General features: G+C 44.4%; 3 protein-coding genes across 3 annotated transcripts; 1 reads left to right on the top strand and 2 right to left on the bottom strand.

Annotated features, from left to right (window-relative positions):
- Positions 1-1,118: 1,118 nt before the first annotated feature.
- mrps26 (mitochondrial ribosomal protein S26) lies at positions 1,119-4,625 on the bottom strand. Its single transcript, XM_061082738.1, has 4 exons — positions 4,283-4,625; positions 2,034-2,180; positions 1,809-1,932; positions 1,119-1,723 (listed from the first exon to the last, which is right to left on the bottom strand). Exons 1-4 carry the CDS (start codon positions 4,501-4,503, stop codon positions 1,592-1,594), a joined length of 624 nt encoding a protein of 207 aa, XP_060938721.1. The 5' UTR covers positions 4,504-4,625; the 3' UTR covers positions 1,119-1,591.
- Positions 4,626-7,173: 2,548 nt separating this feature from the next.
- Positions 7,174-8,982, bottom strand: neff2 (neuronal intermediate filament family member 2). Its single transcript, XM_061083210.1, has 3 exons — positions 7,981-8,982; positions 7,571-7,695; positions 7,174-7,234 (listed from the first exon to the last, which is right to left on the bottom strand). The coding sequence occupies exons 1-3, from the start codon at positions 8,980-8,982 to the stop codon at positions 7,174-7,176; spliced, it is 1,188 nt and encodes a 395-aa protein (XP_060939193.1).
- A 2,268-nt stretch (positions 8,983-11,250) lies between these two features.
- LOC133016107 (tripartite motif-containing protein 16-like) lies at positions 11,251-12,930 on the top strand. Its single transcript, XM_061083433.1, has one exon. The coding sequence runs from the start codon at positions 11,251-11,253 to the stop codon at positions 12,928-12,930; it is 1,680 nt and encodes a 559-aa protein (XP_060939416.1).
- Positions 12,931-14,604: the final 1,674 nt, after the last annotated feature.

Genomic DNA, 14,604 nt, shown 5'->3' with positions numbered 1-14,604 from the left:
CTTGGAGTTCATCTCAATCCACCGCTAATCCCACTCTTCAGTGCCACGGCCGAACAATCCCATTAACCCCAGTCAGCAATCACATTAACCGTGTGCACGGCTTGACAGCAGGTCAAGTCCGTGTAGAGCAGCGGTGTTGTCAACCACCCAGTCTGTACACAAACAACTACACTTTAGCTTTTAAGTAATTACTATTTTTCTGTATCACCCTGATTCGTTTAGCCATATAATGACAATAAAATACATTTTTAATTACATTAGTGGATTGTGGGTCAACGCCACTTTACAGCGTTCATAAAACTAAATGCAGTGATTGGGGGCTGCATCTTTCACTTAATCTGTACATTATTCAATTATACGTATGTAGTATTTATTTTAATATGAATTCCTCACCAAGTATCAGAAAATAATGAAAAACACATCTCAAAATGTTCAAACACTCAAAACCATTAAAATACCTCTTTTCTAAAAAAAAAAAAACTTTTAAATAAGTGAGTCTTTCTTATAGAAACTTATTATAAAAAGTCAAAGGGAGTCAGTTAATGACCTATTTGCTTCATCTCTTCTCTACACCACCTTTTAACATTATACTGATGAAGAGGAGATGGAGAAGAGGAGCAGGTTGGTTAAAGGAGATTCACAGAACATTGTTCAAAGACCAAATCAGTGTTTTGTGTTATTCTTTCCTCCCTTCGTCAGTGTGGGGGTTAATCTTTCACAAACTCTTCATCTGAACCTACACAGTTCAGTTTGAGATGTGCGAGCTGCTGGTGAAGCAGGCGGCTCCTGTGTTTACCGCCGCGCTGATCCCTGCCCTCTTCTCACTGAAGCAGGTTATTTCAGCCTCTTCACCATCATCTCATCAACCTGGAGCCTCACAGGAGGATTACACCTCTGCAGCAGCACGTTGTCCCAACATGAGCTGCTTAATTCCCTCCCACTGTCAACACGACACGGAGAGCCGCCAGGGCGCCACCTAGAGGCCGGCGGCTCAAAGGGCAACAATAGAGGAAGGGATTGTGACGTCAGAAGTTCTTAATGACTTCCAGATCCTGAAATAGAGACAAGGGACTAATCTATATCCTATACTAATAAAAAATATTGAGCGGAAACCCCAATAGACATGAATTTACTTTATGTACACATTATATATCATGAACAGACAGTAATGATGAAACAAAGTGAAGGTACACGACTCAGATAAAGGTTATAAAACAGACGTGTGGAAAGTAAAGGCAGCGAGGTTGAGGTGATGGTCACTCAACAGGAGCTTTCTGTTAAACCTGGAGATGTTGTCTCCTCCTGTCAGAAGCTAAATCGACTTCAATCTCTACTTTTCTGATGACGTGACACCTGTCCATCAACCATAACTATTTTAAATCACAATCTAATGCGGATACATGCTGATGAAAGATCCTGAAATACTGAGGTAACAGGTACAACAGCTTTCTCAGCCCGAATGTTTTTGTTTTTTTACAGTTCTCATGTCTGGACAAAATTCACTTCCAGGTGGATTAGACTGAACATCCCCACGTTAGTCACAGCAGGCGTCCGTCTGTGGTTTTCTTCAGAGACAGGTTGGTCTGTCGCTTCACTGCAGCACCGTCTGCTTAACAACTCGGCCTTCTTTGTCAACCGCAAAGTTGTAGTTCTTTGGATTATCCAGAGCTTCTTCGATTCGCTGATCCAAGTTCTCCAAGTTGATGAAGTTCTTTGCATCCTCCTGTAAAATGATGAAAGTGTGAGATCGCAAGGTCTCCTGAGGTTTGGACAGAAAAAAAGCAAAGCAGATCTAAAAGACGTTTTACCTGCAACTGCAGAACCTCCCTCTCTTTTTCTTTAACGAATTCTTGGTGTTCTTGTTCCTGCTTCACGGCAGCTTTGAACTTCTTGTGCTCAGCTTCCTCTTTTTCCTTCTGGATCCTCAGGACTCTGGAAGAGACAGACGAGAGGCTGAAGGATCGACATTGTTTTTGGAGAATAACTCCATGAGTTCAAACTGGGTTTGTATTCTTTATAATCTTATAACTCACCTGATGTTGAGCAAACGGAGGTTCTCCTGGTTGTTCCAGGCCATGAGGGCGCCATGCTCCTCCGCCTCCTGCCTCGCTCTCTCCTCCGCCCGAGAGCCTGTCTCCTCCTCGTACTTCTTTCGCAGCATCTCCTCCTTAAACTCCAGACTGCAAAAAACACAGAGGAAAGACAGAGTCAGACTCACAGAGTAAGATATTTGAAGAATTTATCACAACATCATGTAATCTTCTGGGTTTTTCAATATAAACATTAATTTACTACAGTGTAGTTTTTAAGAGTAGTGGAACAATTTGGCCGACAGTCACTTAATGTGTGGGAAGTACATAACATTTGTTTCTACTAACATTTAATGCAACATGAATAATTCTTGTTTGAAAAATCCAAGGCTCGGTTCAATCACTACAAACACAAACCAACAGAGACACAAAACAACCACAAAAGTGACTATGAATTATCACAAAGAGACATAAAAACCCCAAAGAGACGCAAAACACCAGATAGATATAATAAAACAACCCCGATATTACTTAAAATCAATATCAATAGATTTAAATTGACCCCAAAATTACGCAAAGTAACTGCACAAAACTCAAAACACCTGCAAAGACACAGAAACTGTTAGAAAAAGACAGAACACAAGCATGCGTGTATTCAAGATAACAGCAAGGACACAAAAATAGCGTAAATAAGCTGAAGACAATAGGCGTAAATGTTATTCGTAGGATGACATTGACAGAACAATAATAGTAATAAAAGTAGATTCCATGTGACAGGGGCCTTTCCAGACACCCAGGGTCACAGCAGAGTCCATCACAAACCAACATGGGGGTAATTCAAGTCAAACTAAAAAGGTTAAAACATGTAGTTCAGTAAAGTTGGCAAGATATTCACAGATTCGGACTTCCCGGATCAATAAGTCATAAGCGAAAAGTTGTTAAAGCACAAACACTGCATAATTCCCACCGTAGTAATGTGGACAACGGGCTACAGGCGAGTTTTCATCAATGACTCGTCCTCCATGATGGACCCATAACATTGGTGTCTATGTACAGCCTGCTGAGAAACGAGTTCGCAGGGACCGTCTACAAAGTGAAAAAATATTCAATAACCTCATTTTAATACTGTATATTCTCACAAAATCATGTCACAGGTCCAGCGAGTCCTGCTGACTATGCTACAATACAAAGTTTTACAAAATGTAATTTATCATAATTTTTGGAAATATTTTTAATGAAGATGAATCAATAGCTTCACTGTAATACTGTTAATTTTCACCAAAATCACATCTTAGGTCCAGGGAGTCCTGCTGGCTATGCTACAGTACTACGTTTGGGAAAGAGTGATTTCACATAATTTGGGGAAATATTTATAATGAATATTATTCAATAACTTCGGTCTCATACTGCTTATTGTCACCAAAATCATGTCATAGATCCAGGGTCTCCTGCTGGCTATGCTACAGTACTAAGTTTGGGGGAAAGTTATTTTGTATAATTTTGGAGAATATTTCTCATGAAAACTTTTCAATAAGTTCACTCTAATACTGTATATTCTCACTAAAAACAAGTTGAAAACCTAATGATTGAAGTGAATCCGCTGCAGACCAGTGGTGGGGGAAGTAACAAAGTAGAAATACTTTGTTTCTGTACTTAAGTCGATTTTTCACATATCTGTACTTTACTTGAGTATTTCTTTTCCTGACGACTTTTTACATTTGAACAAAAATATCTGTACTTTCTACTTCTTACATTCTCAAAGTGGCTCGTTACTTGAGCAGCGAAGGTTGGCCTCTCTCTCTCTCTCTCTCTCTCTCTCTCTCTCTCTCTCTCTCTCTCTCTCTCTCTCTCTCTCTCTCTCTCTCTCTCTCTCTCTCTCTCTCTCTCTCTCTCTCTCTCTCTCTCTCTCTCTCTCTCTCTCTCTCTCTCTCTCTCTCTCGTAAAATTATACATTATATACATTATATTCATATTGTTGTTATAATTTTTCAGTCAGTGTCTGCATAGACCTACTATAAAAAGCACTTTGCATTTTTAATTTTGGTACTTGTACTTTTACTTTTGATACTCAAGTACATTTCAACACCAGATACTTTTGATACTTAAGTACTTTTAATATGAGCGACTTTTACTCAAGTCATTTCCTGACGGGTGACTTCTACGTTTACCGAAGTCACTTTCAGGTAAGATATCTGTACTTTTACTCAAGTATAGTTTTCAAGTACTTTATACACCACTGGTTACAGACTCACCGCAGAGCCCTCATGATCAGCTGGTACTCGGAGAACCGCTCCTTCATCACCACCATCTCCCTCGGGTCCACCGGAGGAGGCTCCTTCACCCGGCCCACTTTGGACTTGGCCACCGGGTCGTGGCGGGTCTTCCTGCCGCGGACAGCCGCCAGGAGCACCGGGGCCCTGGGTGCGAGGAGCCGGGTCACCTGGAGGCTCCGGCCGCCGAGCACCGGGAACATGGCGACGCGGTGATAAGCAGCTGCAGGTTATTAAAGAGCTAAACGTTTCCGGTTGATTTGAAGCGTTTTAACATTGACACAGAAATGTAAGCTGGCGTGTGGAGGCGGCCATCTTTGTTCACCTCTGCCCGGCGGAAGTGATCAGCAGAGGGAGGCGTTGTCTCCAGGTTACTGCCCCCTGCAGGTGAGGCGGTGTATCACATTGTGTGTTAATCAATCAATACAACTTTATTTGTATAGCCCATATTCACAAATCACAATTTGTCTCATAGGGCTTTAACATGGTGAGACATCCTCTGTCCTTAACCCTAAACAAGAGTATTGAAAAACTTCAAAAAAAAACTTTTAACAGGGTAAAAATACGTAGAAACCTCAGAGAGACACATGTGAGGATCTGTCTCCCAGGACGGACAGAAGAGCAATAGATGTCAAGTGTAGGAAAACATCATCAAGATAAAGGTTTTAGCAGCAATGATGAGGGTAAATATTTTGAAGGATAACTTCAATACTATTTATCAAGCATAGTTCACCCAGAAAGGAGAATTCACTCATTATGTGAAGTTGTTTGAGTCCACAAAACATTTTTAAGAGTTTCAGGGCCAAATACAGAACAATTGAAGTAAAGGGTAACCACGTCTTCAAACTCTAAAAGAAACAACAGAAAATAACATTCAATGCCTCCATTCTGCTTCGGTGTTGTCGACCAAGTGTCCGGGAACCCCGACATTCAAATTCCACTCGAACAAGGTCATTGACACCATGTTTTTAGCCTAATTGTCCTTTGAGATCCTCCACTGGAGCCATGTTCACGCCGTAGCATGACTAGTTACTCAAAATGACATCAAACTATTATCAAAAAAACACAAAATTACTCCAGTGGATCTCAAAGACACATTGAGGTGAGCTGAAGCCTTTTATTATAAAATGTCTTCTTTGTGTCTCGCAGGAGTGAGACAGGGACTTTTACATCAATGAGGCTGTAAATAGATTTCACTCGACTCCTGAAGTCCTGTTTAATCAGCTTCAGATGAACTCTGGTGTCCTGTCGCACAGAGGAAGATTTCCATGCACCTTCACTTGGAGTTGGACGCCTGGTGACAGCCTGGTGACTGATGATCCTACCGCCACATTACAGCTGCAGAACCAGGGAATGATGGGAAATGGTGCAGTGCTGCTGTGGGTTGTTGCTGTGACATTGAGAACTGTGGGTAAGGAGACGTTCAAGCGAGTAAAATGACAGACTTACGTTTATTATCAAGGTTTACGAGGGAAAAACAAATCAGTCTCAAAAACCATCTGAATATTAACTGTTGCTATTTGTTACTGATGATCATGTAATCAAATTTAATAATAATAGGAATGATGTGGCAAAAAGAGCCTCATAATTACACCTATAATTGGACTGATAGGTTTGCAGAAAATACACCTTGGCTGATTAATTATCATTTTTTTTTATAACTTACCAGTGAACACACAGTTAATATTTATTCATCAAATCTAAAATGAGGCAGCCTGATGCCTGTGTCTTATCTCAGAATAGCACATACGCATTTTTTAAATATCAGGCACTAAAATCCCTTTGTTCAACCGTTGTAATAGAAATGCTGTCTAGTGAATATCCCAAGACGTTTCAAATGACAAGTCCACAAGCAGGTTGCAGGTCAGTTACGAGTTTATTCAGCTTGTTGCAAACTGTTACAGGAACATCGAGCATAATGCTGCAGGGTTTGTGTTGGTGTCACAGATGTTAAAGCACCGTCAGGTCTAAGATCAGCAGACACACAACAAGGAGCTCCCGCGGTTCTCTTTTAGTTTCATTGCTTTGCCTTAGCTTACAGAAGAAAAACGAAAAAGCGCTAATGCAGATAGGCTGAGAGACACACTGCATGATTATAAGGAGAAACCAGTAACGGTTCAGTCTTCCAAAGCATTTACACATCCAGACGACTGAGCAAGAGAAGACGGGTTCAAAGAAACTAGAAATATCGAAATAACCAGATTTGAAAACTCACCGAAACTTGCAGTGTTTGTGTAAATGTAAATGCAGAGGAAGAATCGCTAAAAAGCAAAAATAGATTTAGTGAAAATAATTGTTTAAGGTTACTGGTTCCCTGACTACGACTTAGAACCAGTGGTGCAGGACAAAGCATGATCGACTGGTTGAGCTGCAGGTTTCTTGCATCACTTCAAACACAGATAAAACCCAAGCATCCAGAGATAAGGGGAGTTTTTCGTCCTCCTTCACAAACAATTGGTCAAATGTTTGCACAACGAGGGGTCGATGGGGTCAAATCGTTAACTCTGCTGCTTGGATCTTAACGTGGAATCACGGGGAATCAGCCAGATCAACGCTGCCGTCCGACGTTACTAACGCAGCGCAGCCGCTCTGCAGTTTACAGTTTGCCGTCCGTCTTGATGTGCGGTGTCAGAACGTGTGTAGAAGAAGGGGGACTTCTGGTGGGACCTCTTGTTCAGCACAAGGGCGCGTCTGTCTTGAGAAGGATGAGCTGTTCGGTTGGTGAGGATTTTTTCGGGGGGGTTGTTGGGAAGATGAGAGAAAGATGAACACAAGAGAAATGAGCGAGGGAGGAGGGTGATGTTCAGGGGCAGGTCAGGGAAAGAAGGGGTATGAAGAATTCAGGTTGATGCCAGGCTGGTGGCATTTAGGTTTTAGTTCAGGGCGTGGTGGGAGGGGCAAGCCAGGCGAATCTCCTCCCCCTCCAGAAGTTTCCTGAAAAGGTAAAAAGCAGATTTCACATATTTGCACAACTGAAGTTTGGGCTTTTAAAACAGAGCGAGGCCACATTAAAGCGAGGGTTGGTAATCCCGGCAACCGATAAACCCCGCCCCTTCCCATCGGCCCTCTCGTCAAGGCCACGCCCCCAAAACACATGAACGTGCACTGACAACTGCTAGAAGCCGACTTTTTTCGTCAACTTTATTTATTGATGCCATCGGGACATTAAAAGAGTCTCCGAAACTATTTAGGATGAGAAATACTTAATTGGCAGGAAGTATTTTGGCAGCCTTATATCTCGTGTCATTCTGTGGTCCTGTGATGTCATACCTGTACGCTGCTATTTCGATGTCGAGCGCCATCTTCACGTTGAGCAGGTCTTGATAGTCCCTCAGGTAGCGCCCCATCTCCTGCTTGGCCTCGGTGATGTCCTGCTCCAGCTCACTTATCCTCACCTGAGAATGCAAAAAAAAAATTGAAATTCAATGGGAAGCTACACACACGATTATAAAACGACAACTCTGCAGTAGGTTTGTCTGAATGTCTCTTTCTCTCTTTTCTCTCCACTGCTGTGAACGTGCAACTGTTTCCTGCTGAGAGCGCCAGTGAAGGAAGGGGGGGGGGGAGGGGGGTAGCTGCCGCAGGAAGACGTTTACATGTCCTCTTGCAGCTCCTCTGTGCTTCTATCTGCGGCTCTGTGAATAAGCATAAGAAGCAGAACACGTCTTCCCCTCATTCACCTGGTACTTGGACCCCTCGTTGGCCTGCGTCTCCTCCAGCTCCTCCATCTGCTTATTTAAGGATTCGATGACGTTCCGGAGCGACTCTATCTCCGAGGAGCGTGTCTGAAGGAGTCTCCGGTACTCCATGGTCTCCTCCCGGATGGCGTGCACGGCCTCGTTGTTCTTGCTGGCCATCTCTGCCACGCTCGCAAACTTGCTCTTGTACCAGTCCTCGGCGGCCTGCATGTTCTTGTTGGCCAGCCGCTCGTACTGCGTCCGGATGTCCCGCAGGGCGGTGGACAGGTCAGGTCGGGACACCTCCACATCCACGCTGATGTTAGCCATCTGCAGCTGGGCCTGCAGCTCTGCCTGCTCCTCTGCATAGACCTTCTTCAGGAACACCATCTCATCACACAGAGACACCACGGTGGCCTCGGTGTCACAGTTGGAGAGCATGGCCCTGCTCGCCTCCTCTTTGGCCGTCTGCAGGGCCTCCTCAGCATCCATACGCCTCCTCGCCTCCTCCTCAAAGCGCTCCTTCATCTGCTCATACACGTCATGCAGGTAGTCCCTCTCCGCGTCCATCTGCATCTTCTCCCCGTTCTCCGAGTCTATCATGGTCCTCAAACTCCGCACTTCTCCATCGTAGAGCGCCTGCAGACGGGACGGGTCGTTCTGCCACCTCCTCAGCCCGTCCAGCTCGGCCAGCAGGGCCCGGTTCTGCTGCTCCAGGTGCCTCACCTTCTCGATGTAGGTGGCGAAGCGGTCGTTCAGGTCCCCCAGCTGCTCCCTCTCATGGGAGCGCAGACCCAGCAGCTCTGTGTTGAGCGAGCTGGCCTGAGCCAGGTTCATCCTCTCTGACCCATCTGGCTGGGAAGCGGAGGCCAGCCTCACGGTCCTCTTCCCGGACGGAGGAGCTCTGGAGGAGTAGAAGGAGGAGGCCGTGGAGGACTTGGTGGTGCGGGCGCTTCTGTAGCTGTCCCAGGGGCGGCGGTAGGAGGAGTAGGAATCGTAGCTCATGATGAATTTTTAGTTGTAGGTTTTTTGTTTGCTTAAGAAAAGGATGTGGATGTTTTTAGTTTCGGAAGGTTTTTTTTTTTTTATGTCCCCCTTGTTCTGCACACCATCAGTGAGGGTGAGCGAGCGTTTTGCACTGCACCAGCACAGTGATGCTGCAGATCCTGGGCTTTTATACAGTGAGGCTGCACCCCCCCTCCCTCCACCACGGGGAGACATCACTGCTGTCAGCATCCGCCGAGCCAATAGCAAAGTGCTGCAGTGAGGACAGAGGAGGTTGGTTTTCAGACTCACTCTCAGCCAGCGCAGGCAGAGTCCGTGTGGTAGAGCAGGATTTCTCTTGCATCAGTCAATTACTGTGTGTTTCTGGAACCACATTTTACTCTATTTTATGCCGTCACTGCTCAGATACATCAATGAATACACCCAATTGCATCAAGTGAGAAAACAACCTGATGAAAATGACATGAAATGAACTCTATGCCACAGTCCTCTCAGACAGAATCAATGCATAGTGCATATGGAGAGTGAGGGAGGCAGAGACCTGAGCAGAGAGGCACTTAAGGGTTTAATGCTCCAAAAGATGAATTACTATAGAGGTTGTGTGGTAATTAAATAGATTGATGTGGTCGGTCGATGCCCTTTACTTTATCTGAATGATATGAGAGATCCCACATTAACACATAGTAAAACCAGCTGACACAGATTACTTCTGTTTTTCTTTAAAACATTTTTTTATATATTTGAATCTGTATGCACTTCAATGTTTTTCCCTAAAAGATGTTTCAAACGTCTTACATTGTGCTCCCCCTCTCTTTATCTATTAGACCTATTTATTTTCCAGACTGATGAGTCACTGACGTTCTTGAGCCGTCCTGACGCTGACAGTGTGTGTGGGAGCCGCCGCAGCCGAGGATGAGTGTGTGTTGTGTATCTGCTGACACACAGAGACACTCCTGCTGCTTTACATCCACAGAGGGTCCCTGTAAATCCACAGAAACGTCACGTCCTCGACCAGGAGGCAGCTCAGGTGGCGCTATGACCATCATATGTCCATAGTCCGCAGTCCTCCTCGGCGGCGCAGTAGAGCATGTGCTGGGGGACGATCCTCGATGTAGACCGATTGCTGGACCACGGGGGAGTTCAGGACCAGGACGCTAGACAAAGAGGGGGGTGGGATGCTGTCAGGATCTGCCCCTGTACAGAACTTAAGTGGAACTTGACTATAATGAGGGCCCGAGCACCTCCGGTGGGAGGCCCTATTGTATTTCGAAGGATGTTCATTTCCATTTTGAGCTTTTCCATGGCCTAGACGCTCAAATTCTTACCAAACTTTGCAGGAAATTCAAAACCCTAAAAAGTTATTGTATTCTCGAGTAATTTGAAATGGGCGTGGCAAAATGGCTCAACAGCGCCATCTAAGGAAAAGCCCCTCAGTTAGCTCTCATCGATCTTAACAAATATCGTAGCCCAGGTGTATTATGACTAGACAAAAAAAAAAAGTCTAGATGTGCAATGGGAAAAGCCTAACAGGAAGCCCGCCATTTTGGATAGGGACATTTGTATTTTCATGACAAACAAATAAGTCTGATGAAATTGTCCTTGGGCTTAGAACAACTTCAAATTCTGAGAACTTCATCTCAACTAGATGGAGATATACCTCGGTATATATGATTTCCTCACACGGTGTAACCGTGGTGTGGCGTGACATTTTGATGACTCGCCCCCAAAAAAAGGGATTCATTATAACTCCTCTGTGCATTGTTCTTTCAGCCTCAAACCTCATTAACACATTCACGGTCGCGCCCTGATCAGATGCATATCAATATTGACTCATCATCACAGCGCCACCTGCTGGCTACAGGAAGTGATGTGTTTTAAACTTTGATGAACTGCTCTTGGCTGCTTTACAATATACAGCTCAAATGAGCTGTACATATGAAAGAACACTTCAAAGGATTCATTAATCAAATAATTCTTTGTTGTCAGTTTGCTTTAATGTCACAGTGTCAGTGATGTTAGAATCCTTTGATGTCTTAGATGTAAAGGTGAATGATTTGTAAGATCTGAAGAGAGAAAAGAGTGTTTTTGACCTGAACAGATCTATTAGTCTAGTATAGAGATAGAGATAGCGATAGACCATACTGTTGCTCTTTTCAATAGTGTGTTATAACGTGGGAAAAAGAGGAAGTGAAAGAGAGAGGGAGGAGCAGAGATCTGTTTCTGTTCAGAGGAAGTGAATCTGTTCTACAGTCTCTGGCAGCAGCTGAAATGGAGCAGCAAGAAAATCACCTGGCCAGACAAATACTCTCCTGTCCGATCTGTGTGGATCTACTGAAGGATCCGGTGACTACTGTCTGTGGACACAGCTACTGTAAGAGCTGTATTAACACCCACTGGGACAAAGAGGAGGAGAGAGGAAGCTACAGCTGTCCTCAGTGTAGACAGACCTTCACACCGAGGCCTGTCCTGGAGAAACACACCATGTTAGCTGCTTTAGTGGAGGAGCTGAAGAAGACTGGACTCCAAGCTGCTCCTGCTGATCACTGCTCTGCTGGACCTGAAGATGTGGCCTGTGATGTCTGCACTGGGAGAAAACTGAAAGCTCTCAAGTCCTGTTTGGTTTGTTTGGACTCTTATTGTGAAAAACACCTCCAGCGTCATATTCAGTCAGCTCCATTGAAGAAGCACAAGCTGGTGGAGCCCTCGGAGAAGCTCCAGGAGAACATCTGCTCTCGTCACGACGAGGTGATGAAGATGTTCTGCCGCACTGATCAGCAGTGTATCTGTTATCTCTGCTCTGTGGAGGAACATAAAGACCACGACACAGTGTCAGCTGCAGCAGAAAGGACTGAGAGGCAGAGAGAGCTCGGGCTGAGGAGACAAACAATCCAGCAGAGAGTCAAGGACACAAGGAAAGACGTGAAGCTGCTTCAACAGGAGGAGGAGGCCGTCAATGGCTCTGCTGATAAAGCAGTGAAGGACAGTGAGAAGATCTTCACTGAGCTGATCCGTCTGCTGGAGAAAAGAAGCTCTGATGTGGAGCAGCAGATCAGATCCCAGCAGGAAACTGAAGTGAGTCGAGTCAGAGAGCTTCAGGAGAGACTGGAGCAGGAGATCACTGAGCTGAAGAGGAAAGCCCATGAACTGAAGCAGCTCTCAGACACAGAGGATCACAACCAGTTTCTACACAACTACCCCTCACTGTCACCACTCAGTGAATCTACACACTCATCCAGCATCAGGATCCGTCCTCTGAGGAACTTTGAGGACGTGACAACAGCTGTGTCACAGGTCAGAGGTCGACTACAGGACATTCTGAGTGAGACAGACACTGAGATTTTACAGATTGTGTCTCAAGTGGATGTTTTACTGCGACAACCAGAGCCAGAGACCAGAGCTGACTTCTTAAAATATTCACAGGAAATCACACTGGATCCAAACACAGCAAACAAATATCTGTTATTATCTGAGGGAAACAGAAAAGTAACATGTATGAGAGAAGATCAGTCTTATTCTAATCACCCAGACAGATTCACTGATAATCTTCAGGTCCTGGGTAGAGAGAGTCTGACTGGTCGTTGTTACTGGGAGGTGGAGATATGGGCGGGAGGAGTACTTGGAGTTGGTGTAGCAGTCACATACAAGAATATCAGCAGAGCAGGAAACTCACATGAATGTATATTTGGATTGAATGATAAATCTTGGTTGTTAAATTGTGATAGAAACAGTTATAGCTTTGATTACAACTGGGCCATGACTCCAGTGTCAGGTCCTGTGTCCTCCAGAGTCGGAGTGTACCTGGATCACAGTGCAGGTGTTCTGTCCTTCTACAGCGTCTCTGACACCATGACTCTCCTCCACAGAGTCCAGACCACATTCACTCAGCCGCTCTATGCTGGAGTTAGTGTTTATCCTCAATCCACAGCTGAGTTCTGTAAACTCAAATAGACTCAAGTCATTAAAAGCAGTGATTTAGATTCTGTGTGTAAATCGTTAACTTCTTTTGTCTCCATGATTGTTGATCAAAGTTTGTCGTGGTGACGTTTCTGCTCCGCACAGAGATCAGCTGTCAATCAAACACTGACCTTCCTTTATCACACATATTTAGTTCTCACTTAGAAAAGACAGAAAGAAAGAACCCGAGCACCGAGTGGTCGGAGGCCCTATTGTATTTCGAAGGACTTGAATTTCCATTTTGCCCCCCCCCCCGCAGACATTCAGATGGTTTTAAGGAATGGGCGTGGCAAAATAACTGACTAGTGCCCCCTATAGGGCAGCCCCGGCACTACGATTGGCCGACATCTACAAAAATCTATAGGGACATTTCATCACACCGTGTGTCTGTGGCGTGGCATCAAAGTTTGATTACACGCCATCAAAACACGAACTTCTGTATCTCTGGAATATTTGGTCCAATCGGGTCCAAACTAGACATGTAAGACAAGAGACCCGGCCTGATGACATCTACACAGAAATCATGACTTAAAATCACAGCGCCACCTGCTGGCTACAGGAAGTGACATGTTTTATACTTTGATGAACTGCTCCTGGGTTCAAAACAGCTCAGTCAACTCATTTGATCATGATCAGAATTGTGACATTTCCTCAAAATATGAAAACATTGATGTGCGGCGATGGATCATCCTTCGCCGCGCATCAATGACAACATTTTCTCCTTTGGCGAAGGACACGATGTTGTCATAACTCCACTGTGCATTGTCCTATCACCACCAAACTTCTGTCACATGATCAGAGTCCAAGCCTGAACAGCTCTATGTGTCAATATTTCCTCAGTGTCATAGCGCCGCCTACTGATTCACCATGAAACAGGAAGTACTTTGTAAATCCACTCTGCATTATCTAACCGGCTCCGATCTACTGACCTTGATCTCAATCGTGACTTGAACAGTTCCATATATTAATATTAATTCATGATCATAGCGCCACCTACTGATCTGTCTGTCTGTCTGTCTGTCTGTCTGTCTGTCTGTCTGTCTGTCTGTCTGTCTGTCTGTCTGTCTGTCTGTCTGTCTGTCTGTCTGTCTGTCTGTCTGTCTGTCTGTCTGTCTGTCTGTCTGTCTGTCTGTCTGTCTGTCTGTCTGTCTGTCTGTCTGTCTGTCTGTCTGTCTATCTATCTATCCAAAAACAAATTTAAGTACAATTTAAAAGAATAAAATGTCAAATCAGTGCCTTAAAGACCTGATTTCATTAAAGGCATAAGTGCTAAAAGTACACACAGGTAGAAGTACAGATACTTGTATAAAGAACACCAAAAAGCTCAAAGGAAAAACCACTGCTCCATCTGAAGAGGAGGATCTGGAGTCAATCGTTTCCAGTTAATGTTGTTGCAGTTCTCACCAGCTGCCAATAGAGGTCAATAAAACCCATTGATTTCTTTACATTTAAAGGGAAAACTCACACGGAGACAGAAAAAACTCTGAGTTCTGGAGCCACTGGTTGTTTCCTCCATCCGCTGTAGTTCACTGGAGTCAATGAGCACTTTTCAAGTTAGACACAGAAAGATTAACGTCTGTGAATCTTCATGTATGATTTATTTTACAGTTTAATATGAAAGGATGAACTATGTATCATGTTCTGTTTGGTCGACCATTCTTCACTTCC

Source organism: Limanda limanda, chromosome 12 (genome assembly GCF_963576545.1).
Source record: "Limanda limanda chromosome 12, fLimLim1.1, whole genome shotgun sequence".
In the NCBI taxonomy this organism is placed as follows: domain Eukaryota; kingdom Metazoa; phylum Chordata; class Actinopteri; order Pleuronectiformes; family Pleuronectidae; genus Limanda; species Limanda limanda.
Note: the sequence above shows the minus strand (reverse complement) of the source record. Positions and strands in the feature narration are given on the sequence as shown.